Genomic DNA, 25,948 nt, shown 5'->3' with positions numbered 1-25,948 from the left:
TCCAAGAGATCTTACAAGTGTTTTTAAGACGCCTTTAGTTATTGATAGAATGTCTGCATTATACTTAGAGTATAAGGGGCCATCTGCTCTAACAGACTGTTTGAAAAAGAAATGGAGAAACCGTGGTAAATCTGTCTCTGAACTAAGAGGTGAGAGACTCTCTTCATGTGTTCCCCCAAGCTGGTTGATCCCTCACCGATGAGCTGATTGCAATGCGGTGCCAAAGAGATCTCAGGTCTCCTTTAGGCTAGCTGGGCTTCCCCCTAGGATCGCCCTAATGGTCTGAATTCATGGACTACTCCTTAGTAGGGGGGCCCAGAGCTCACTTACAGCTAAGGAAATAATGTATCATGGATATAAACCGTGACAATTCTCCATCCATCGGTTCTAGCCGATGACACACACACATTAACAAACTTTCTTTTTTTACTTTTACCCCACTATTGTACATCCCAGGCTAAGCATCATATGAAAGTAAATCCAAAAATACTGTTACTGGGGTTCTAGTTCATAATGCACAGCTTCATCCTAGCTAAAACGTGCTTAAACGTGTCTCTGTGATGAGTGGGTGGCTGGGGACAAGTCCTTTCAGTAATACACTTGTCTTAGTTTTGTCAGGGTGCCTTCAACACCTTCAACAGGTGCAGTCAACACAGTGGCTGCCGAGAAATCCACTGGGCCACTCAGATTCAAGGCAGAAAGGTTAGAGGTGATGGTGACTGCGTTTTGGGACCCTAAAGGGGGTCATCTTGATAGATTCTCTTTAAGAACACAGCACGCTCCCAGGGGCTCATTAGGAAGAAGTTATAAGAAAGTTGGACACTGCGCTGGTGGAAAAATTTCCATCATAACAATGGACCTGCCCATTCTTGGATGGTAGCAAGGGCTGTCTTACCAGAATTTCATTGGGAAACCTTACCCCAGCCACCCTACACCCTTCAGACTTTTTTGTTCCCCCAAATCAAAAACCATTTAAAAGGAACAAGAGTTGAGTTCCTGGGATGGCAAAGCTGCCATTTTGATGTGGTGTAAATCACAGAACACAGAATTCTGCAGTGAAGTGTTGTTGACAGCTCCAACTCACAGCGACCCTGTACAGGGTTCCTGAGAAGCAGCCGGTGGTTCTGAGCCACCAACCTTGCAGTTAGCAGTCCAGCGCTTATCCTATAGCACCATACCAGATGGAAATGTCACCTTCAGAAATGTATAGACCTAGTTGGAGGCTATATGAAGAAACACTGGCTTCACATTATGATTGTTCTTTGCTTAGTATAGGTTTCTGTGATTTGTGTAGCAGTCCTTCTTGACTTGCCTTTCACTGAAGGCACCCTAACAAGACTAAGGTGAGTATATTACTGAGAGAACTTATCTGCAGCCACACGTTCTTCAGAGATGTGTTTAACATGTTTTATCTGGAATAAAAGCTGTGCACGTATGAACTGAAACCCTGTTAGAAGGGACCACACAAAAGGGAGAAGACGCATCAACTCTTCATCTCTCATGGAAAACCCAACCCAAGTGAGCAGCTGGTTTAAGCACATGATAATCAGACCCTTAGGGGCACAGTGGCTCTGTGCAATAAGCACAAGACTGTGAACCACAAGATCTGCAGTTCGAGCCCGCCAGCCGCTCCAGGGGGGAAAAAAAATGAGACTTTCTGCTTCTGCAAAGATTTAAAGCCTCAGAAACCCATATAGGACCACTATGAGTTGGAACAGACTCAAAGGCACTTAACAACAACAATCAGACACTACAACCGACACAACCCAGTCTACCAGATGAAGACCTGGTTCCTTCTCTCAGAGAAGGTGAGAAAACATCACGTATAGGAAATGAGTGTGTCCCCGAGTGAACAGCTGGGGACAAGGATGAGCTTGCTCACTCTGAGTTCTGCCCCGGGGGAGCCCTAAGAAATACCTGTAGAAGATTCTCTGCGGCTGCATCATGCTGTTTACGACATGGGTCAGGTGGTCTTGAGCCGCAATCACTTCCGGGGGAGGGTCATACTTATTCACTGCTGATACCTTGTCCAGAATTAGAAGTGTTAAAAGGAAAAAAAAAAAGTTCAGTTTCTAGAAATAAAACAAGGTTCAGGTTTTCTGTAGTAAACTATTTCAAAGATGTAGGAGGGGTTTAGAAAAATGATTCAATACATGTCCAGGAACATCCAGGTTGTGCCTTTGGAAATGGAGAGACTGCTTCCTTATTTCTACTTCCTGGTTTGGGAGTCAGAAAGCACACGTCACCTCTAATGTCCGTGACCCCAAATCCAAACCAAACTCACCACCATCGCGTCAATTTCAACTCATAGCGGTTCTGTATAGGGTCTCCAAGCCTGTAAATCCTTCTGGGAGCAGACAACCTCTTCTTTCTCCCAAGGAGTGGCTGGTTGGGTTTGAACCACCAACCTTGTGATAAGTAGTCCACTATTGCTGTTGCTGCTGTTGTTAAGGGCCATTGAGTTTGTTCTGACTCATAGTGACCCTGAATAGGTTTCCAAGGAGCAGCTGGTGGATTTGAACTGCTGACCTTGCAGTTAAGCAGTCCAGTGTTTATCCTACAGCACCACACCAGGTCCACTATACTTTTAAAATACACTTCCAACTTTTAGAGACGAAAGAACACAATTCATAGCTCTAAATTTCAAGTAGTTGATACTCTGCCGTCTCACCAAGAACTAGTCTCATTATTTCTAAATTCTGCAAGAGTTTCTACCTCTTTTAGCACAGCTTTTTTCATTCAAGGGCCCGGTTCTCCGGTTCTTCCTTCATAACTCATTCTTTCATCTCCTTCTCATCCTTCTAAATGCATTATCCTCACCAGCCACACCTGGCTTCTCCATTTTTTTTTTTTTTCCTCTTTGCGAAGTGCTCAAGAAAAAGAGAAATCTAGTCAGTGCCACGGAGTGTGAGAATAATAAGAGACTTGCAACTCTATTTTTAAGCAAGATTTCAGAAAGGCGTTTATGAGATGGGATGTCTGCCTCTCTCCCTATTCATACCTGTTTTCATTCCTTCTCTCACATTTGCATCTCCTCATTAGAGGAGAGTTCAGTTGTCATCCGTCACAAAAGCAACCACCTCAGGGACTGGGGAAGGGATGCAGGTGCACTTCAGACCTGATGACCCTGGGACGTGGGGCCAGATGAATCGTTATTTTAAAGAGCAAAATTCAGGATTCAGAATATCTGAGTAGCAGCTTATTCAAGTTCCTTTGGATTGTATGATAAGATGACATTAGAGTACATTATATTATTATGTGTATTTTTTTAAGCGGCACCAAATCATACTCCCTCCAAATATGATGGATATCCAGATTAATCATTTGCTGCAAAGCTGCCAGCCCACAAAAATGGAGCATTGCTTGTGGTCCCCAACGCCAGCCTCTCCTTCATCAGAGGCGGAACCTTCATTCATTTGTAACGATGACTAGCAGATGGCGCAACTCAGAGACTCCAACACAAGGGCACATTCCCCAAATCCAGAATCAATTGTGTGTCCCACTTATTTATGGCATGGTCCTACAGCAGGCCAGAACGAATTCACACTCAAACACATGAAAAGATGGAACTCCATACCTTTTCTTCCACTGTAACCTTCTTGTGATCTAACTCTGTTAATCGCAGTAGCATGAAAATTACGAAGAACCAGTAATCCGATTTTTCCTATTGAAAATATCAGGAAGATGATTCTGTTACCTTTTTACCCCAAATAGACAAGCACCAGCAGCCTGTGGTCACAAGCTGAGGTCTCCCACCTGCTACCTCTGTGTTCCCACCCACAAGTCCTGTCTACCCCTCTGGTGGTGTTCATTCTCCAGTGGATGCAGGTTGGGCAGCTCTACCATCTCGTCCATGATCTGCAGTTCACTTGGGGGCATCACAAATGACCAAGCAGGGCAGTTACATCAAGACTCAACCCCCAGGTCCACACTTGCTGACAGTGATGTCAGATAGCTGTCAGGAACCAACATCCTTCTACCCAAGAACAAGTCACGTTAGGTGCTACTTTGCTCAACTCTTTCATTGTTTCCTAAGAGAGGATGAAGGGAAACTCACTACACTCATATTTCTTGATGTTCTTTATCGAAAGTACTTCTTGAGGAATGAGAAGTGGAATTTCAAATTCTCAGCAGAATCCAGACTTTCTAGAGTCATGGAGATAGAATGAACCCCCAAAAGCATTGCCCTGAAGTTATCTTTAATCCTTAAATCAAAACTCTCCCCAGAAGTCTTGATTGAACTAAAACATAGATTATCTTAGTTAAGTCTGTCTGTCTTGAGCATTAGGCTCTTTTAAAGATGAAGTCGGTGAGATCAAATTGACAAGAGCAACTCAGAAGGTTAGAGGAGAAGCTTAGGGGTCAGTGAATTTAAGTCCATGGTGGTGGGAATTTGGCAAAGAATAGCAATAATGTTTGTACGACTTTAAGAAGGTCATAAATCTCACCCTGTTGTTTACGTACAAACTGCCAAAATGGTCTATGGCTGTACCTGCTTTTACCAACATTTTTTAAAGAAAGGAAATGGAGCATATTAAACTTATAAATGAAAATGAAAAATGTACTTAAAGAATTTCAAGATTGTCCCCTCCCCCTGCCACCTGCTGTAAATAATGTCTCACCTGAATTGGATTCCTTAAAAGATTGAGGACTCGAAGGAGAGGTAGATTTTCAAGGTATTCTATTTCACGCAGCTCAGCAATCTGTTTAATCAAAGGGCCAAAATATTACCACCAAACTAAACTCACAAAGACAAACAAAAACACAACAGAAGCCAGTTTGGATGCTGTTTATTAGAAGAAGAAAAATTTGCTCTGTTGAACACTCAGCTTTTCAATGTGAATCCCCTAAAGCTTGGTAGGAACCAGATTCTTGCCCACACCGTCAATCAATGTGAATGTTCACAGCCATGTTTTCTTTCTTCCTGTCTACTGACTCTCTAGTCAGTTTACAGATCTTTATCATATCCATGTTTCTTTCCATTTCAATCCATACTTATTATTGCAAAAAGTTCAAAATTGATTTGTCATTGATATTCCCCCCCACCCAAAGTCTTCCTGTAAGCATGGTTAAAAGCCTTCCAGTAGCAGAATCAATGATAATTATTGAGTTTCCCAGCCGCAAAACACAACTAGAAGGTAAACTATTCCCCATCTTAAATCAAAAGGAGAACATGTGTACCATGTTCAAACAAGGCCACTTTCAAATATAGCTGCACATACTATCTGGTTACAATAATATTATCCTATTAAGCACTTTTTTTTTTTCCCCCCCCCCAATGGTGTATCATTCAGGAAGGTGGAAAAGCAAGCTTGGTTCATAGGGCTCAGTCAGAACTTGTGCATCATGAATTGATTTCCCCTCTGAAGCACTGTCCTTCTTGGGCTGAACATAAATGTTGAGATGTTCTCCTCAGTCACTGGGTTTCACCAATGAGGCCAGGCAGGCCATGTGCCCTGGTAGCTTTTTTTGGTAAGCGTAGAAGTTGCTACATTTACTCTTTTTTTTTAATCCCCTCCATGCATCATCATGTAGGTGCCCCCCGGTTATCAGCACATACATTTATTCTTAAGGACAATCTGACACGACCAGTATGTAGAAGCTGTGAACCAACTATTCCTACTTTAAGAAGTTTCTTCTACAGAGAACATACAATGTGCAAAAATGTAGATACAAGAATGGTCTGTCTAATGTCATTACGGACTGAATTGTGCTGACCAGAAATATGGGTTGATTTTCCTGGGCCTTGTACCTGTGGATGTGATCTTGTTTGGAAATAGCGTTTTCCTTTTGTCATTTTAATGAGGCCACACCTGCATAGGGTGGGTCCTAGTCCTAATCACGTCTGAGCTATAAAAAAAGTGGAATAGACACAGAGACGCATGTGGGGGAAAGACAGATGCCAAGGAATGCCAAGGATTTTACGGAGCTACCCCATGGATGGAGGTTCTCTCAGACCCATGCTCTGAATGAATATTTAGCTTCTGAACTGCAAGAATATAAACCCCTAATCCTCTTTGTTATAGTATCACTAGGTAACTAAAAAAAATGTTATTTGTAAAAGAAATCATTTCAAAATTCCTAAAAGCGCCATCGCTATGTGGTGAAATGAGTCAGGGTACCACCCCCAAAACAGAGACCGGTAGTAGCCATTTGTAAGGAATGAAGAGGAAGAATCTCTTTGACATGTTGTCAACACCATGAATAGAATGTTACGTTGTTGTTGTCATCGAGTCTGTTCGCATTCATAACGACCCTTTATAGGGTTTCTGAGGTTACATATCATTTTGGAGCAGAAAGTCTCATCTTTCTCCCATGGGGCGGCTGGTGGGCTTGAACCGCTGACCTTGTGGTTTGCAGCCTAGTGCTTATCCTAAAGTATAAGATGACTTATTTCCCAGATGCTGGCTGGCATCAGCTGGTCTTTCTGAAGTGAAATGAAAGAGTTCCTACTTCCCTTCCTATCTTTCTAAGAAGTAAGATGAGATGGGAAAACACAGTTTCATCCTAGTTCTGTGGAATACCCAGTTGTCCTGGATGGACCCTCTGTGGTGGCTGAAAATGTCATCAAGTCAATTCCAACTCATAGCAACCCCATGTGACTGGGTGGAACCGCCCCATAGGGTCTTCTTGGCTGCAATCTTTTCAGAAGAAGATCAACAAGTCTTTCTCCCATGGAGGGCTGGGTGGGCTCAAACCTCCAACCTCTTAACCGCTGCACTACCAGAGCTCCTTCCCCTAAAGATATCCGCATCCAAAACCCTAGATATAACCATATATGGCAAAAAGGATGACTATTACCTTACACAGTCAAAGATGTAATGCAATCACAAGTATCCTCTTCAGAGGAAGGCACAGAAGATGAGAAGAAGTGATGTGGCCACAAGCCAACGAATGCTGGCAGCCACCAGAGCTGGAAAAGGTAAAGAGCATACCTTCCCCTAGAATTTCTAGAGGGAGCATACCCCTTGATTTCAACCCAGTGGAATGGATTTTGGACTCTGGTCTCCAGAACTGTACATGAATACATTCTTGTACTTTCAGTCACCAAGTTTCTGGCACGTTCTATGAGACACTAACACACTAATGCTCCCTTTCCTATATGATCTTACCCAACTCCCATGCCTTTGTTCCCCAAATTCCATAAGCCCAAGGCTGTGTGCAGTGGACTTTCACATAAGGTATAGGCACAGCAGCACCCCAAACATCCTATAGTGAAATATTACCAGAAAGACTGTGTTCTTAAAGGAACTTCAGCCATCTGATGCCAAGAGTATCCTGACACCATTGATCCAGATTCCCGACCATCCTCTTTTCGAACCTCCTAGCATCTCTTCTCATCTGGCACCTCTCACTCCCAGAAGCCCTCCCAAGAGCCAGAGAAAGCAGTCTAGTTAACCAATTGTTTGCCATTTGCTTCCAGGGCATGTTCTTCCAAGTCTTGCCATCTATAAACTCTTCAAGAGTAAATATAAGTAAAGCATTAGGCATAATGTTTGCACTTAGTAAGTACTCTGTGTTAGTGATTCAAATTTAAATCAAACTTTTATGTTGTTGTTGTTGTTGTTGTTAGGTGCCATCAAATTGGTAGCATAAGCGACCTTATGCACAGCATAATGAAATACTGCCCGATCCTGGATCAACCTCACTATTGTTGTCATGCTTGAGCCCATTGATGCTTCCACTTTGTCAATCCGTCTCGTTGGGTGTCTTCCTATTTTTCTCTGACCCTCCACCTTACCAAACATTATATCCTTCTCCAGCGACTGGTCCCTCCTGACAATATGTCCGAAGTATGAGAAACAGACTTTGGCCGTCCTGGCCTCCAAGAAGCACTCTGGCTGTACTACTTCCAACACAGATCAGTTGGTTCTTTTGGCAGCCCATGGCACTTTCAATATTCTCCTCCAACACCATAATGCAAAAGCATCAATTCTTCTATGGTCTTCCTTATTCACTGTCCAGCTTTCACATGCATATGAGGTTATTGAAAATACCATGGCTTGGGTCAGGCACACCTTAGTCTTCAAGCTGACATCTTTGCTCTTCAACACTTTAAAAAGGTCATTGCCGATACAATGAAATGATATACTATAGGATGAATGTTCTCCCATGTAAACTATCACATAATTCACAATAAAACATAAAAAAAGTCATTGCCTAATGCGATATGTCATTTGATTTCTTGACTGCTGCTTCCATAAGAAGAATGAAGTCTTGACAACTTCAATCTTTTCTCCATTGATAAGAATGTTGTTTATTGGTCCAATGGTGAGGATGTTTGTTTTCTTTACATTGAGATGCAATCCATACTGAAGGTTGTGCTCATTGATTATGTGTGTGCAAAGCTGAGCTCTTGGATCTCAAAGGGACAGTGAGGTACACAGAGCTTGGATAAACTGTTTAAATGAATGTACTCTCTAGACCAAGTGGTCTGTTGAAGTCTTTTCCTAAAAAGAGCTTTAAAACTTTTCTTCACTGCTACATATATAAGGATTTGTGTGGTCATAAACAGAAAGAGATCTAGAACACTAATAAATCCACTAGGGAATGCTGAAACCAATTTCCTGGGTCCAAACCAGCCATTTTCAACTAACAGGTTTTTAAGTGGCACAAAATGGATTCACAAGATTACTGGACTACACAGCCTGTGATTGGGGTAAATATTGTTTCAAGAAATGTGGGGTTCTGTTTTTACATATGCTTGCATTTTTGTAATAAGTTGCTGCAATGAAAAATGTATTTCCCACTGCAAGTTATAGCCAAAAAAGTTTGAAAGCCCTTGCTGAGAAGGATGTTTTACTAAAACGTTAATGACACACATTGAGGTTTCAAGAGATTGCTACTTCTCTGAGATCAGAAGAACTAGATGGTGCCCAGCTACCACCAACAACCATTCAAATGCGGGACACAATAGCTGGTCCAAGACAGAATGGGAGGAAAATGCAGAATAAACCTCAAATTCCTAAAAAATTAACAGACTTGCTGAACTGGTAGCGACTAGAGAATCCTCTAAGACTATTGCCCTGAGATACCCTTTAAACTTGGACTAAACCCATTCTCTGGTAGCGTAGTGGTTACGAATCGGGCTGCGAACCTTAAGGTCAGCGGTTCGAAACTACCAGCTACTCCGCGGGAGAAAGATGAGGCTTTCTATTCCCGTAAAGATTTACACCCTCAGAAACCCTATACAGGGTCGCTATGGGTCGGAACCGACTCGATGGCACATAACAACAACAAACCCATTCCCAGCGATCACCTTTCAGCCAAATAAAAAACGGGCTCATAAAATAAACAGTATCACCGTGAGTCCTGAGCTTCCTTAAATAACCACCTACAGGAGACCAAACGGAGCCCTGGCAGTGTAGTGGGATACAGGTTGAGCTGCTATCCATCAGGTCAGCAGTTCTAGTTCACCAGGCACTCCATGGGAAAAGGATAAAGCTTTCTGCTCCCATAAAGATTGTCAGCCTTGGAAACCCCACACAGGGTCGCTATGACGACAGCCCCACCATATGAGACCAAATGGTCAAGATTTACCAGAAAGCAAAGATGAGATCGTAAGAGGCGGGAGGGGCACAAAGAAGCTAGCTTAATGGAAACCGAACAGCCAGAATGGAATGAATGAGAATGTTGATGAGTTATGACAAATGCAACCTATGGCACCGGAAGATGTGTACCTAATTTGCTGTGCAAACGTTCACCAAAAATGCAATTTAACAATAAATTGTTACTTTCTTCTTTATATTTTCTGCACTAGGAAGTTTCAACAAGTTCTTGGGAAGAATTCGTTATCTTTTCACTCCATTTTTCTATGAACTTTTTGAAACTCCCTCATGTTACTTGTAAGGAGCTCTGGTAGCATAGTGGTTACGAATCGGGCTGCGAACCGCAAGGTCAGCAGTTTGAAACTACCAGCTGTTCCATGGGAGAAAGATGAGGCGTTCTGCTCCTTGTAAAGATTTACAGCCTCGGAAACCCTGTACAGAGTCGCTATGAGTTGGAACCGACTCCACGGCACAAACAACAACGACAACATATTACTTGTGAGCTGGATTGGAAACGTGGCAGCATCAATGGGCTCAAGCACGGCAACAATTGTGAGGTTAGCCCAGTTTTGTTCTGTTGTACACAGGGTCACTATGAGTCAGTCCCGACTCGATGGCACCTAACAACCACAACAACAACATATTACTTGAGTTTTCTAAAGCATATATTTCTTATCTATGTATTGTTATTGTAGTTAAATGCCACCGAGTCAGTCCAGACTCATAGATACCCTTTGTATAGGGTTTCCGAGGCTGTACATCTTTGCAGGAACAGAAAGCCTCATCTGTCTCCTATGGAGTAGCTCGTGGGCTCAAACCGCTGACCATGTGGTTTTGGAGTACAGTTCTTATCCTACAGAGCCACTATGCTCCCTACCTATGAATGTTGTTGTTGTTGTTAAGTACTGTCAATTCCGACTCATAGCGACCCTGTATAGGGTTTCCAAAGAGCAGCTGGTAGGTTTGAACTGCTGACCTTGCTGTTCATAATCCAGTGCTGATTCACAGAGCCGCACCAGAAGTCCTACCTATGAATAGGTTTTTTAAAAAAAATACTAAAACAAAAACAATTTCCATACATCCTGAGGAACTTCACTTACAATAGTATGAAGACAATTTGTGCTATACAGAAATACAACTTCATTATAGTTTTATCCATAATCATAAATTGAAAAAAAATAAAATTAATACCAAGAAGTTTCAGAAAGGCATAAACCTACTAATAAGAGGAGAGAAAGTCTCTTCTTTGAGGAAAATCACCTGGAAACAATTGTTGTGAAGTGTCGATGAGTCAGTTCTGACCCATAGCAACCCTGTAGAGGGTTTCCAAGGAACTGCTTGTGGGTTTGAACTACTGACCTTGTAGTTCAAACTGACCTTGTAGTCCAGTGCTTATCCTACAGCACCACACCAGGACTCCCCAAGAACAATTAGAACTGACTTATTAAAGCATCACCAGATAGGTTATTGGGGTCTGACTTGCCTGCCCCCTCCTCATGTGTGAGTTCATTTTTTTTCTCATTTCCCCCCTGTAGGCATTGTAGATTCCTGTTTCTGTTCTGCTCCATTTGGCGATTGCTTTTCCAGCACACATTGCTGAATCTACTCACTGCGAATATAAAACTAATGTTCTCCCATGTAAACTATCACATAATTCACAATGAAACATTTAATATATATAACCTGGACTAAAAGCCGTGCTTTCTTGCCTTTAACTTTAATTTTGAACACATGCATTCTATAAGGAGTGTGAACATGGATCAAATTGTATGGCTAGAGACAATCTCTTTTAAATAGTGTGCTCTACGTTACAAATGAAGGAGCTCTAGTAGCGTAGTGGTTACAAATCAGGCTGCTAACCTCAAGGTCAGCAGTTAGAAACTACCAGTTGTTCCACAGGAGAAAGATGAGGTTTCTCCTCCCATAAAAATGTATAGTTCAAAGGAAAATGAAATGATAGATATTAAAGAAATTTTCAAAAGCTGTAGCCTTAAAGTTGGGGGAACTTAGCCTACCAGTTATTAAAAAATGCTCAGGAAACTGAAGTATTAGCGATGGTGGTGGTGATTAATGCATTTACTAGAATAAGAATCAGTAAATGGATCAGTGGAACAGAGTAAATAGTTCAGAAGCAGATCTTAGTAAAAGTTAGAATGGTGTGTGTGATGTAATGGACCAAACATCAGTGAGAAAACCTGTTGTATTCCACAGACCCACTGGTTGAATGAGATCATGAATGGGAATTATAGAGCACAATTATGAGCGTACAGGAGATCAATGGTAACCATTAACATTTTATTACTATTAGATATAAACAAACAAACAAAAACCAAAAAACACAGTGCCATCAAGTCAGTTTTGACTCATAGCAACCCTAATAGGGTTTCCAAGGCTGTAAATCTTTAGAGGAACAGAAAGCCTCATCTCTCTCCAGTGAAGCACCTTGTGAATTTGAACTGCTGACCCTGCAGTTAGCAATCCAGTGTTCATCCTACAGTGCCTACCTGCTATTGTTAAGTGCCTCAAGTCGGTTGGCGTTTCAAAGGAGAGGCTGGTGGTTTGAACCACCTACTTTGAGGTTAGCAATCCAGTGCTTATCCTACAGAGCCTAGGATGTTGTTAAGTGCCATTGAGTCCATTCTGTCTCATAGCGACACTGTATAAGGTTTCCAAGGCGCAACTAGTGGGTTTGAACAGCCGTCTTATCCTACAGCACCACACCAGGACTATGTTGTTGTTGTTAGGTGTCGCCGAGTCAGTTCTGAGTCATAGCAACTCTATAGGGTTTCTGAGGAGTGGCTAGTAGGTTTGAACTACGAGCCTTGTTCAAACCGACGTTCCAGTCCAGTGTTTATTCTACAGTGCCACAACAGGACTATTGTTGTCATTATGTGCCGTGGAGTCGGTTCTGACTCATAGCAACCCTGTACAGGGTTTCCGAGACTGTAAATCTTTACAGGAGCAGAAAGCCTCATTTGTCTCCTGCAGAACAGCTGGTAGTTTCAAACTGCTGACCATGAGATTAGCAGCCAGATTTGTAACCACTATGCTACCAGAGCACCAGGACTATAGGAAGGCATCAATTAAACATTTGTTTCAATTACACCAAACAAATTATGGAAAAAGAATTAAGGATAATACAAGAAGCTAGATTTTTTAAATGTTTAACAGGGCTCCTACCAGATTTCCAATGATAAAAGAACCAAATACAAATAAAAAGGAATAAAGGAAGACATACGGGGCACAAATAAAAATATCAACATACTTAGATAAATGCTTTTAATATGTATATCAAAAGTATCGTAGGCACAATGGGAAGCAAATGAACAGCTGTGATGAAATAAATACTATAAGACACAAGCCTCTTCTTCTCAAGCAAATTGACAGAGTTTTAAAAAGTCTTTGCTGACACAGGTGGGTTGAAATGTGCCTGTACTACGGTTGTCTAACTTTATACACAGGTGGTAAGAGTGCTTACCACGAATCGTTAGGGAATAGCCATCAAGAGCCCTAAAAATGCTCATGCCCACTTAAAAGATTTACACACAAGAATGTACCCTACAGAATTATTTTTAACAGCAAAAAATGTAAACACCACCAATTCCAATAATAAGTGAACAAGTCAATAAATCCTGACATATCCAGTCAATGGAATAGTTTACAACAATTAAATCAAGTTTCTGAAATGTTTGGACAACTGCTTTCCCATTAGATGTCTTCCTTACACCACCCACATAACCAAATCCCATATGGATTCAGACCAAACATGAAAACACAGAGCATGAAATTATCATTAGAAAGCCTAGGGGCATCTTTAAAACTTTGGAATACAGAAAAATTTCATGCATACAACTTACAAAGAAGTATATAGTATAACTTTTAAACCTTACTTCTCTGTTTCCCCAGATGTACTATGACATTTAGTTAAGGGTAAGCTTCCAAGAGGAGTACTCAGGTGGTGTAAGGGTTAATTCAATCAGCTGTTGAGAGGTTGGAGGTTTGAGACAACCCAGAGGAACTTTGGGGAAAGAAGCATAGGGACCTACTCCTAAAAAATCAGGCATCAGAAACCCTTTGAAGCACAGTTCTACTCAGACACACATGGGGCATCATCATTTGGAACCAACTCAATGACGAATTCCAAAAGGTAAAGCTTCTAAAAGAAGCAGCCCGGTGGCCATTGTTGGTCTACCTTCATAGGAAGCTGCCATGTGGCTGCCCACACAGCTCTCTACCTCCAAATGTTAAGGCAAGTTGGACATCCAGAATGGCAGGGCAGGGGGTCCTGGGTCCTGGAGCTACCTACCATCATCCAATCATGTAAGCTGGAAATCCGGAGGTCAGGATTGAGTCTTCTTCAATTCCATCTTCTTTTTCATCCACCACCTTCAATCTGTCTTATTCGTTCTACTTTAGACATCTTCCTGGTCCCACTACCATTTCTGTAGGTCATCGTCTCTCAGCTAACCCACTTCTCTGATCTTCACTATCTCCTCTTTCCATCCAGCCAGGAAACACTCACGCAAAAGTACCACCTTGAACACTAAACCAAGCACTTGATGGAGGAGATGCCAATCTGAGGAGTCTTCCTGAGGGCTCCTGGGAGCCATGCATTCACTCAAGGATTTTCTGAAATACTAACTGTGAACTAGACATTGCACAGAGTGAACAAGATGAAGGCCCTGAAGCTCATGAAGCATATATGCTAGTAGGAAAAAAACAGTGTATTCTTAACAATATAAAAATATAATGTGTAGTAGGATATAACCTTAGGTCGCAGCAAGTGCTAATGAAAAATACCACATGTAAAGGGATAAGGGAGCAGAAAGGGCACTGGAGAGACTTCTGAGGAGAGGTGGGGCAGAGAGGCCTCCCTGGCAGGTTTGCACACAAGTTTGCATGAAATGAAGGAGAGGCGTGTGTTGGATAATTGGGGGGAAGCTTCTAGCAAAGAGGTCAGAGACACAAAGCTCCTCAGTTGAAATAAGTGTGGTTTGTTCCAGGATCAAAAGCAAGTGCCTACAACTTGGCATTGTATCACCTCCCAAGTGCTAGAGGGAGTCTCTGAGAGGGGCCAACGGCTACTGCAGTTGCCCACTAACCGAAATTTTGGAAGTTCCCGTCTACCCACAGGTTATCTCAGAAGAAAGGCTGCACAATCTACTTGTGAAAACTCAGCTGATGAGCACCCTGTGGAGCTCAGTTATACTCTGACACATAGTGGGGACACGTGAGTGAGAGTCAACGAGAAGATCAATTCTCCTGTAAAGTTACGAAGCAGCACATCTCCCCACTAGCTGCCCCATGAGTGCTGGAGTCCAGCTCCCATCCTGTAAAGTGACTGTCAGAGACTCCCTGCCCTGCACTGCTGGCCAAACGCAATCATCTGGCTGAAGCATAAGGGTCAGCGGCCTGATGTAACGCTATGACAAGGGGGCCACTGGCCACTCTCTCACCATGGTGCCAGGTCACCATGCAGTACATTAATTACAGACCACGGGGCAGGTAACGTGATGAGGAAGCCTCAGGAGCTGGGCTCGATGTGTCCATCATTATGGGAGGAAGTGTTAAATGCTAGAAGCAACTGCAAATCTAACAACAACTACAGAGTAGACAATGGCAAGGGACCCCAAATCCCTAGTTGATTCTAGACATCTGCAAAGGCGCATGAAAGCGATGTTCAAATGATCACTTGATGTTGCTGTGGACTTTCCAAAGCTAAAATCAAGTAAATGATATTGATGAAAATCCGGCCAAATATCAAATCAGTCCATGAGAACCAACAGCTATGTTGTGTTTCTTTTAGACGGTAAATTTTCCATCTCTGATGCATGGTATTCTCAGTTGTCCTGGAGAAATCTCTGAGGAGCTCTTTGGATGGCTCAAAGAATATTTCAAAGTACAGTTGATTGCTCCCAGGCTGCCCAGAGGGAGCCAGGGACTTATGTTATTGTGACAGACCCAACTGTTGCCAAAGGAGTCCTCCCTTTGGGACACATGGCCACTGGAGTTTCTGTTGTGTGTGTGTGTTTGTTTTTTTTTTTAAAGGAATTGCTTTAATAATATAAAATTATAAAATGTCTTCACTTAATGGTGTTCCTTTCTCCTTTAAGCTTTTCCACATGTAATTTGAAAAGTCTCTTGAAATGGAAGAGAACAAACAGTATTCTATTGGTAGGTGTTTTACAGGACTGTGCTGGTAGCTGTTCGTCACATGTGGCTGCTGAGCACTGAAAATGTGGCTAGAACGAATTGAGAGGTGTTGTAGGTATAACACGCAGAGACACAAACATGCACACACACAAAAGCTCCCAAACCCACTGCCATCAAGTTGATTCCAACTCAGCAACCCTATAGTAATACAAATTGGACTGGCCCATAGGGTTTCCAAGACAGTAATCTTTACAGAAGCAGAGGGTCACACCTTTCTCCCATGGAGGGGCTGGTGGGTTAGAACCGCTGACCTTTTGGTTAGCAGCCAAGCGCTTAATCACTGCACCACCAGAATCCCTTAAAACAAACACCAGATTTCAAAACCTTAGTATGAAACAAAAGAATTCAAATATCTCATCAGCAATTCTTTTGATGTAGATTATATGTTAAAGTGAAAATATTCTGGAGATGGTGAGTTAACGAAAATATAATATTAAGTGAATATCACCTGTTTCTTGTTACTTTTTTATTTTTGGCTACTAGAAAAATTTGAAATCACATATGTGGCTCTTTTAGTGGCTGTTCTAGAGCATTGGCCCACACGCTTATCTAAAGAGAGGTGTTAGAATTCCACACACCACAATCCCCTGCACAGGTTAAGACTATCAGTTCTGAAAGTAAATCATTCTATCTTTGAATCCTTTCTCTGCCATGTGCTTGATATATAACCTTGGCTAAGTTACTTAAGCTCTCTCTGCCCTGGTTTCTTCATCTGTAAAACAGTGATAAAAATATCATTTCATATAAGAGTTATAATAAGGATTAAATGAGGTGATAATACGTAAAGTACTTAGAATCGATATTAATCTCTGGGACATTTTATTACTGTAATTGTTATTATTATTGCTCCTCTTTGTACATCCTGAGATGTGTTGAGTATGGATTTAATAAGTGTATCCCACCTTTTTAATATCCCTGTATACGTAGAGGCTTCAAAGTTTATAGAATTAAAAGATAATGGAATTTCACCACAAACTTGGTGAAGTCCCCTCACATATGTGAAAACTGTTTCATGTAGGAGATTTATACAAATTAGTCTACGGTGATGAAAGCATGGCGAAGACACTAAAACCATATAAAGCAGACATGCTACTGGCTCCTTCAGATACACAACACAGTAAACGATGGTGGGCCGCCATTAGAACAAATGGACTTTAGATGCTGTCAAAGCAATTCAATATTCAAATTAAGTGAGAATGAGAACAAACCGTTTTGTCCAGGATTGAAAAATCATTTATTCCCAGACCTAACAGCTGACTTTTCTGACTTTTTAGGACTCTAACAAACAGTGAAAACATCCTGGTGGTGCAGTAGATTAAGTATGGGGCTGCTAACCAAAGGATCTCAGTTCGAGCCCACCAGCTGCTCCACAGGAGAAAGAGGAGTCGGTGTACTTACTTAAAAACTTGCAGCCTTGGAGCAATAGCCTATGGGGCAGTTGGACTCATCCTACAGGGTCGCTATGAGTCACCAAAACCTCAATAGCAATGAGTTTGAGTTCTTTAAACAATGGAACCAAGAAGCCGCATCACAACCGAACAAAGGCACCACGTCTGCTTTCAGGTCCTGCCCGTTTCAGAGTCAGCCCAGCTGTTCAATTGCAAGAAGTAATAAACATTCAACTTCCTTATAAACATTTCAAAATACGTGATAAGATCTGTTATTGTTGTTGTTAAGCACCATCCAGTCGGTTCCGACCCATAGTGACCTTGTATGGGGTTTCCGAGGAGCAGCTGGTGGATTTGAATTGCGACCTTGTGGTTCAAACTGACCTTCCAGCACCACACCAGGGTGATAAACTACTCTATATGAATAAAATCACTCCTTACTACATAAGGAGTCAGTTATAGGTAGCAAACATAATATGCCCATAATATATCACAAATGCTTTATTTAAAAAATGTTTATGGTAATAGAAAAGGTAGAATTCAATGTGGGTCAAGTTGGCACAGCTTGAACAATATAACTGATGCCACTTAGTTATACACAAGAAAAAAGATGAACTGGTCCATATAACATGCATTTATTCATTTACACTTAGCGGTTTCTTTGTTCCTTGATTGTCACCGTCATTAGGATCAGGTCCCAGGAAAGCAGGGCCCATGGTTGTCTTGCCACAGCTGTGTTCCCATGCCTAGGACAGACCTCAGTACACGACAAGTGCTCAGTTTACTGTCCCTCTCTTCATAATCACCATCCTCCTCATCATCCGCAGCCTCATTATCTCCTCCTCCTCACCATCACTCTCTTCAGTTATCATCCTCCTCTTCATCCTCCTCATCCTCATCCCCATCATCATCATCCTGACCACCATCACCACCACCACCATCATCATCACCCTCTCCATCCATCATCCTCTTCATCCTCCTCATCTTCATGATCTCATTTTCATCATCATCACAGTCAGCCTCATTATATGTTATATGGACTCCTGGCATGGCGCTATATAGGATCAGCACTGGATTGCCAACCATAAGGTTGGCAGTTCAAACCCACCAGCTGCTCTTCAGAAACTGTACAGGGTGGCTATGAGTCAGAATCCACTCGATGGCACTTAACAACAACAACAACATGTTATACGGATAAGGGGCAAGAGTGGTATAGAGGGTAACATGTTGGGCTACTAATCACAAGGTCAGCAGTTCAAATCCATCAGCCACTCCATGGGAGAAAGATGAGGCTTTCTGCGCCCCGAGATATTTATAGCCTTGGAAATCCTATACAAGGTCACTATGAGTCAGAACCAACTTATGGCACACAACAACAGCAACATATTATATGCAATTTTGCAGCAATAACAACAAACAATATATATGTAATACAATGCTGATACTTATGCATAACCAATCACTTTACAGAGTTAGTCTTCTTGGTTTGAAGACTTATGGTCATAGTCTTATGGGACAACTCTGTCAACTGGCATAATATAGTTCATGAAGTTTATTTTCTATATCCTGGTGTGATAAATAACATGGACTGCTGGAAGAGTAAACAAATCCATGTTGGAAGAAATATAACCACAGAATGCTCCTTAAAAGCCAAGCTGATAAGACTTCGTGTCTCATCTTCAGACATATTATCAGAAGGGACAGGTTCCTGGAGAAGGACATTATACTTGGTATAGTGGAGGGTCAGTGAAAAAGAGGGAGACCCCCCAATGAAATGGATTGGCACACTGGCAGCAAGAGTGGGCTCAGGCATAGCAACAATTGTGAGGATGGCCCGGAGCCTGGTAGTATTTCATTCTGTTGTATGTAGGGTTGCTATGGGTTGGAAACAGCTCAACAGCATCTAACAACAAGAGTGTAATGAGTAAAGTCTGGGGTCTTAAAGACAGCAAGCTGTCATCTAAAATAAAGCCATTTGTCTCCATTCATTGGGAGCAAAAGAGAAAGAAGGAACCCCAAGAATCCAAGAAGCAACCAGACCACAGGACTAACTGTCTCCATGAACCACAGCCTCCTCTATTTTGAGACCCAGAAGAACTAGATGGTGCCCAGCTACCACTACCAAATCTTCTAATCATAGTCCCAACAGATGGATCCTGATGGAGAAGCACATGGAACCAAACTGCAAATCCTCTGAACCCAATGCAACTGGAAGAATCCTCAAAACTCTTGCCCTGAGAAACTCTCTGCACTAAAACTGTCCCCTAAAGTTACCTTTTAATGAAATAGTGTTGTTGTTGTTGTTAAGTACCGTGGAGTTGGTTCCGACTCATAGTGACCCCGCACAGGGTTTCCAAGGCTGCAGAAAGCCTCTTCTTTCTCCTGTGGGAACAGCTGGTAGTTTCAAACTGCCAACCTTGAGGTTAGCAGCCTGATTCGTAACCACTATGCTACCAGAGCTCCATAACAAAATAGTAGCTTTGCTCAAAAAGTCAAGAATGCCATCCACGAGTTCTGTACTGTTTTTAAAAAATTATCTACATGCGACCAAGTGAGAGACAGTTATTCTAAAGCATAGACGAGAAGGTTGGGGGACAATGAGACTAAGTAAATGGGCGCAGTACTAGGATGGAAACAATGGGAAACAATGTGCAGATTGTAACCAAGGCCATTGGACATGATGTGGAGACACTACTTTACAGTGTGCAATAAAATAGCTTTGAATCATTAAAGATGAAAATTTAATTAAGAATTTTTAAGATGATATAATTTGTCAAGTAAACTTCACTAAAGCCAGATGTGAGCATTTGTATAAATCCAATCCACAACTCATCATGCAGATTGGAACACATATAATTCTTAACCAACGGGATACAGCAATTTGCTTCCTGTGCCTCTTCTCTGAGATGGGGCAAACGTCCACCTGGGGCTGTTCTCACACCCTAGTGTCCTTGTTCTCACACTTCAGACATTCCTACTGCCAAATTACTACACAAAAATGTCACACAAACACATGTACTTCAGATAATCGCTCACACTTGGATCCAGTTCAAATGTTTAAGGCAAGGTCTTTAGAAATTACCAAATTTGAAAACTAAGAATTACACAGCTTGATTGAAACACACGCACACACAGTTCTTCCACAGCTGCCGCTCGAGGAGGTTTGCTAGAATAACAGTTCTAAGCTGGCATTTAATGAGCTAGTCCTTGTGGGGTGTTTGTGGGAAGTCTCGCATAGGTCCTCACACTTATGCAGACACTGAAACCAAGCCGCATGAAATAGGACATTACCTTATTCTCTTCTAGGTTGAGAACTTCCAAGAGGTCATGATTCTCTAAGCCTTGGAGACTACTGATCTGATTGTTGGACAGATCCACGATTTGCAGGGCTTTTAGATCCTCCAGACCTGTGATCTTCTCAATCTGGTTATTGCTCTAAAATGGACAAAAAGCAACTCAATGTCTGAAACATTGTAATGACGAGTTGTCATTTTAGATACTGCCCCAAATCTCTGAAAATCCATAAGCCGGTCTTGTTTTCTTTTGTTTTGCTCCATTTCCATCACTGACCTTCCTAAACACATAGACACACACCCAAGAAGGAAAGCCCAGTCTTTCAGCTGGAAGACTCAGAACGTAACACTATTGGTCAAGTTAAAGCAAGATGAGTGTTCAAGTCAGTACGAAAGACCCAATCTGGGTAATGTAAGCGTCTCACCTTGCTCTCCTAAGCCCTAATGGCAGTATCAAGGCATGCTTATCTTTTGAAATATAAATGTAACATAATTTTTCATCACTACCACAACATACCACTTGGATACTATGGTTCCCACATTAACTTGTTTGTATAAACATCCCAACAATAGTCACCTCATGTCGTGAGAGTTGGGGTGATGTGCTACATTGGTGGTTTCCTCCATGTAGTCTTGCTCTTGTGCGGTTCCCTCCAGTTGAATCCAGACTGGACTTATGACTTACCTTTGCCAAAGGAATATGGCGGAAGTATGCTAAGACTTAAGACTTGGCAGCTTCTGCTTTCGTGTCATAGGATCCCTAAGCTGCTATGCAGGAGCAGCTACCTGCTAGACAGCCCTGTGGAAAGGCTACTTGGAGAGAGGCCTGAGACTTAATAGCAAAACTCAGCCCTCCCAGCACCTCCACTGAGCCCAGTCCATCGGCCATCTGAATGCAGCAAGACCAGCAGGAGACCGAACCAGCTGAAGCCAGCTCAGCTCACAGAACTGCTAGCAAATAAAATAGTTCTTTTTCTAGCTACTGCATTTTTACAATATACAATATACAGCCAAACTAATTTCTTCACTAACTCACACACGAGTATCTTCCCAGACAACAGAACAGAACAAAGAAAGATTGAAGATTCAAATGTTGTTGTCTTCCCCAAACCCTACAAATGCATAACAACAAATAATAATAATTTACATTTTCTTGCACATTTTCCAACATTTTCATATCATTCTTTGGGTTTCTTAAGTCTTGATGTAGAAGAATATGTCATGGTACAGCTTAACTTTATATATGGTTGGTAATCACAGTAAAGACCTATGCTATGCCCATCCTTAAGCTTTTAAAACTTTTAATATATATTTAAGAATTGGAAAATTAAATTATAATATTGTCCTTCCATCTATAATATTTTCCCTGGTATATGTTTCCAGGTACATTTAATAGCAAGAGCTAATTGTCATCCTATTGTTCCTAAGAATTTACTTTTCTAATGAGCAAGATTTATTTTTATTAACATAACTCTGTGGCTCTTTAATATAATATATGTTGATAATGTATTAACAGAATGTTGATCAGCTGTGTAATAGTACATGGGGGACTCATTACACCCTTCTTTTTATCTTGATATATGTACATGAAAAAACTCCATTGTGAAAAGGAAGACATAGTCATAACTCTGTTTGCCAAAGTTAAGTCAAATTTCCTACTGTTCAGAGGTCCAAAGTTATATAACATATCATCGAAAAGGGAATAAAAAAACTATATTAAATATGGATACCTATAATATCCATATTAATTTAACTTATTGAAATAAGACTGCAATATCCTATTCAAAATATGCCCACACATCAATTTTATGTACAATACACTTTTTCCCAAAGAACATTGAAGTGCTTAAAATGTGTCCAATAGGCTATCATTCTTCTTTATAATGTGTCTGATGGCTTTCAAAGTGGAAGATGAATGTGAGTAGAGGCAAGGAAACGTTTAATTAGATAGCCCAGGGTCACAACAGAAATCAGAACTGAGAAGTATTCAGAACTATAGGGTTCTTGAGTTGCCAGTCATTGAGGCAAAGCCTTCACCCAACACTGAGAAGCTGATGCATCCTTCTAATACATGGCTAATCAGGTGCTACTTAAAGAGATCTTCCTGCTTGTCTTATGATCATCGGGAGAGAAAGACTTTTAGAGAGAAGCTGTTTTCGTAAATAAATGAAATCAGAACTATTCTTCATAGGAAAATTGGGGAAGAAAAACAAATAATAAGGCAAGCGCATTGTACTAAAACAAAACAAATAAAACTGGAAATTCATTGTCATTGCTAAGAAGCTGGTCGTCAGAGGAATTCACAGAGCAAACCTCATTTCCCACTACATTTACAGTAAAGATGGATGGCAGGGAATTAACCATTGTTTCTATCATGAATTTTTCTTTTGAATTGAAAAATGAATGGTGACTAAAGTCACTGGCTTTCTGATTCCATGCATTACAAAAAGTACACACACACACAAATATCTCAAACTGTCGCAACAACTGTGTACCATTGCATTTTGTAGATTTTAGCAAAATTTACAGAAGGAAATTTCCCTCTTCTCAAATATTTTAAAGGCAGATGAGCCGAAGCATCTGGTATGTGCTCTAGTCCCCATTGCACGATGGGACAGGAACCATTTGGAAAAAAATTAAGAGTGTTATGCTTGTTCTAAAAGTTACTTAAGGCAGAACTGTCAACATGCATTGCTTATTGAGATATGGAAACAAACACAAATCAAAGCGCTGTGGGTGAAGTCTTGGACTGCAAGGTCGGTAGTTCAAATCTATCAGACTCTCCTCAGGAGAAAGATGAGGCTGTCTGCTCTTGGAAAGATTACATGTAGTCTTAGAAACCCTAACAAACAGTTCTTCCTACTCTGTTCCATGTGGTTACTATGCATTGGGACTGACTCAATGGTAGCAGTTTGGGTTTTGTGTTTTTAATACGTCACTGTCCATAACAATGAGGTCGATTCTGCTTGCCTTCAGCAAAGCTGCGTAGCTCTTTCCACATGTCATACTACTTTTAAAGTTAATGACCAGGACACCACAGAGAAGATATGTACAGAAAAGGACTCCGCTTTGACAAACTAGAAAATGAATAGTTCATACTGCCAATAACACTTCACTTTATCAGCATTTAAAATTTCGACTTCCCTTTATAATTTTAAATCTTTTCAAAATTCATTTTCATTCATGCTTTGCTAGCATGCTTTCATGCGCAGAAAACATGCAACCTCTGGTGAATTATTAAACGTGTCCATGCCTTGACTCCATCTTCAGAACTAGCAAACCAGTACTCCACCTTCACCAAAGTCATGGTAAGGAAGGAAGGAAGGTTCTAGAGAAAAAAATCAGGTGAGCTAAAAGTTCATGGAAAGAAAAATGAACTCATAACCAACCATAAAGACAGTAGTGGTATATTGTATTGGTTAAAAATCTGCAGATAACCCTAAGATGTCACTTCAAGCATGAGTGTCAACACCTTTCCATGGGACAGTCAACTTAAGATGCTAATAAGCTAGAAGCCTTGCTGAGGAACTCTGGTGGCACAGAGGTTGAGTGTTTGGTCACTAACTGAAATGTTGGAGACCCAAACCCATCCAGGCACGTGGGACGAAAGACCTGGTGAAGGCAGTTGTTGTTAGTGCCATCGAGTCAGTTCTGATTCATAGTGACCTTGTATAGGGTTTCTGAGGTTATATGTCTTTGTGGAAACAGAAGGTCTCATCTTCATCCTACGGCGTGGCTGGTGGGTTCAAACCACCAACTTCATGGTTCACGGTCCAGTGCTTATGGTAAAGATTACAGCCTAGGAAACCCTCTGGTGTCGACTCAGTGGCACACAAGCACAACAAGCCTCACTGGCTTGAGATTCTATCTCCCAACAATAAGATTTAGGAGACAGAAGGAAAACAAGAAGAAAGAATCCAGATAACCCATAAACTATGACCAAATTCAAACCAAATCAGCTGCCATCAAGTCTATTTCAATTCATAGCGACTTGGTATAGGGTCTGAAGCCACATATATATTAATAGGAGCAGACCTCATCTTTTGTCTGGCAGAGTGTCTGCTGAGTATGAATTGCCAACCTTGAGGTCAGCAGTCCATTGCTTCTCCCACAGCACCACCAGAATTCTTTCTAAACCATCACGTTATTACTGTTAGGCACTGTCAAGTTGATTCCAACTCATAGCAATCTTATGCATGAGAGAACAAAACACTGCCCAGCCCTGTGCCAACCTCACAGTTGTTAATGCTTGAGCCCACTGCTGCTGTCACTGTGCCCATCCATCTCACTGGGGTGGTCCTCTTTTCCACTGACCCTCTACTCTACCTAGCATGATGTTCTTCTCCATGGACTGGTCCCTCCTGACAATATGTCCAAAGTATGAGAGACAACAGCTCCCCAGTTAGTGAACAATACTTGTTAAGTGCCATCAAGTCAGTTCCAATTCAAAGCAACCTTGTATAGCATTTCTGAAGAGCTACTGGTGGGTTTCAACTTCTGACCTTGAGGTTAGCAGTCCAGTATTTATTCTACAGTGCCATACCAGGGCTCCTTTCAAAATATTGCATATATCTTTGAGATTGTGACCTTACTGAATTTTTTTAAAATCAGTTATTTGTATTTTATTTTATTTTTTGTCAAACCATACAGCATGTCACATTGCTTGTGGGGGAAAAAAAAAGTGTTCTGCATGGTAAAAAAATAAACAGATCTAAACTTTCTGTCTGGAATTGTTCACTTATTCGCAGCACAACTTTGGGTTTTCTAGAATGGAATACTTAATGTGCATTAATACAAAAATAACTGCCAAAATTCAGTGCTGAGAGAATGTCTGGTGGCTCATTTGGAAGCAATAAAGTGTAACCAGCAGTAAACTTTATGCTTAAATGTTATTCTCACCAATAAGGCATTGCAAAATGCATTTTTCAATCATTGTTAAAATTATACCTTTCTTTCTTTGTAAAAAGTCAGTCTTTTAAAAAATTGACTTTGGATACCAAATTAGAAAATCTTTGTACTTCATTCAGCATGAAGATGTACCGGTATCACATACACACACATGGATATATATATACACACACACACACACACACAAAGGGGCGAACAAAACTGAAGAGGGTAACATTTCATAAAGAAATTAACTATTCATAGATTTGAGAAATCCTAAGTAATCATAATCCATACATTGGTTATAACATTAACTATTACTTCTATAAAGAATAATGTTTCTTGTTAGACTCACCAGACAGAGAATTTTGATTGGTAACATACTTAAGCCATTAAGTGTCGTGATCTTGTTTTTGGCCAAGCTAAGGTGAGTTAAATTACTGCATAGCTCTAGTCCTTTGATTTCTTCAATTTCATTGCCTTTGTACATTGACTGTGTTTAAGGAAAATGTTACTGAACGCATTTAGAAAAGAAAAAAAAAAAAAAAAATGAAAAGAATCAGAAAACAGTGCAAATAACACAACATTAAATTACCACCACAGGATGAACATTCAAAAC

At 41.1% G+C, this 25,948-nt stretch overlaps 1 protein-coding gene across 1 annotated transcript in view; it reads right to left on the bottom strand.

Annotated features, from left to right (window-relative positions):
* LRGUK (leucine-rich repeats and guanylate kinase domain containing) overlaps positions 1-25,948 on the bottom strand; it is a 139,428-nt gene that overhangs the window by 77,193 nt on the left and 36,287 nt on the right. Inside the window, exons 7-11 of the mRNA XM_006861226.1 lie at positions 25,685-25,809; positions 20,441-20,584; positions 4,623-4,703; positions 3,578-3,664; positions 1,918-2,024 (exon numbers count right to left, since the gene is read on the bottom strand). Coding sequence (XP_006861288.1) covers positions 1,918-2,024; positions 3,578-3,664; positions 4,623-4,703; positions 20,441-20,584; positions 25,685-25,809 — 544 coding nt within the window. The remainder of the gene's footprint in view (positions 1-1,917; positions 2,025-3,577; positions 3,665-4,622; positions 4,704-20,440; positions 20,585-25,684; positions 25,810-25,948) is intronic.

The sequence above is a fragment of the Chrysochloris asiatica genome, unplaced genomic scaffold (assembly GCF_000296735.1).
Source record: "Chrysochloris asiatica unplaced genomic scaffold, ChrAsi1.0 scaffold00041, whole genome shotgun sequence".
Taxonomy (NCBI): domain Eukaryota; kingdom Metazoa; phylum Chordata; class Mammalia; order Afrosoricida; family Chrysochloridae; genus Chrysochloris; species Chrysochloris asiatica.
Note: the sequence above shows the minus strand (reverse complement) of the source record. Positions and strands in the feature narration are given on the sequence as shown.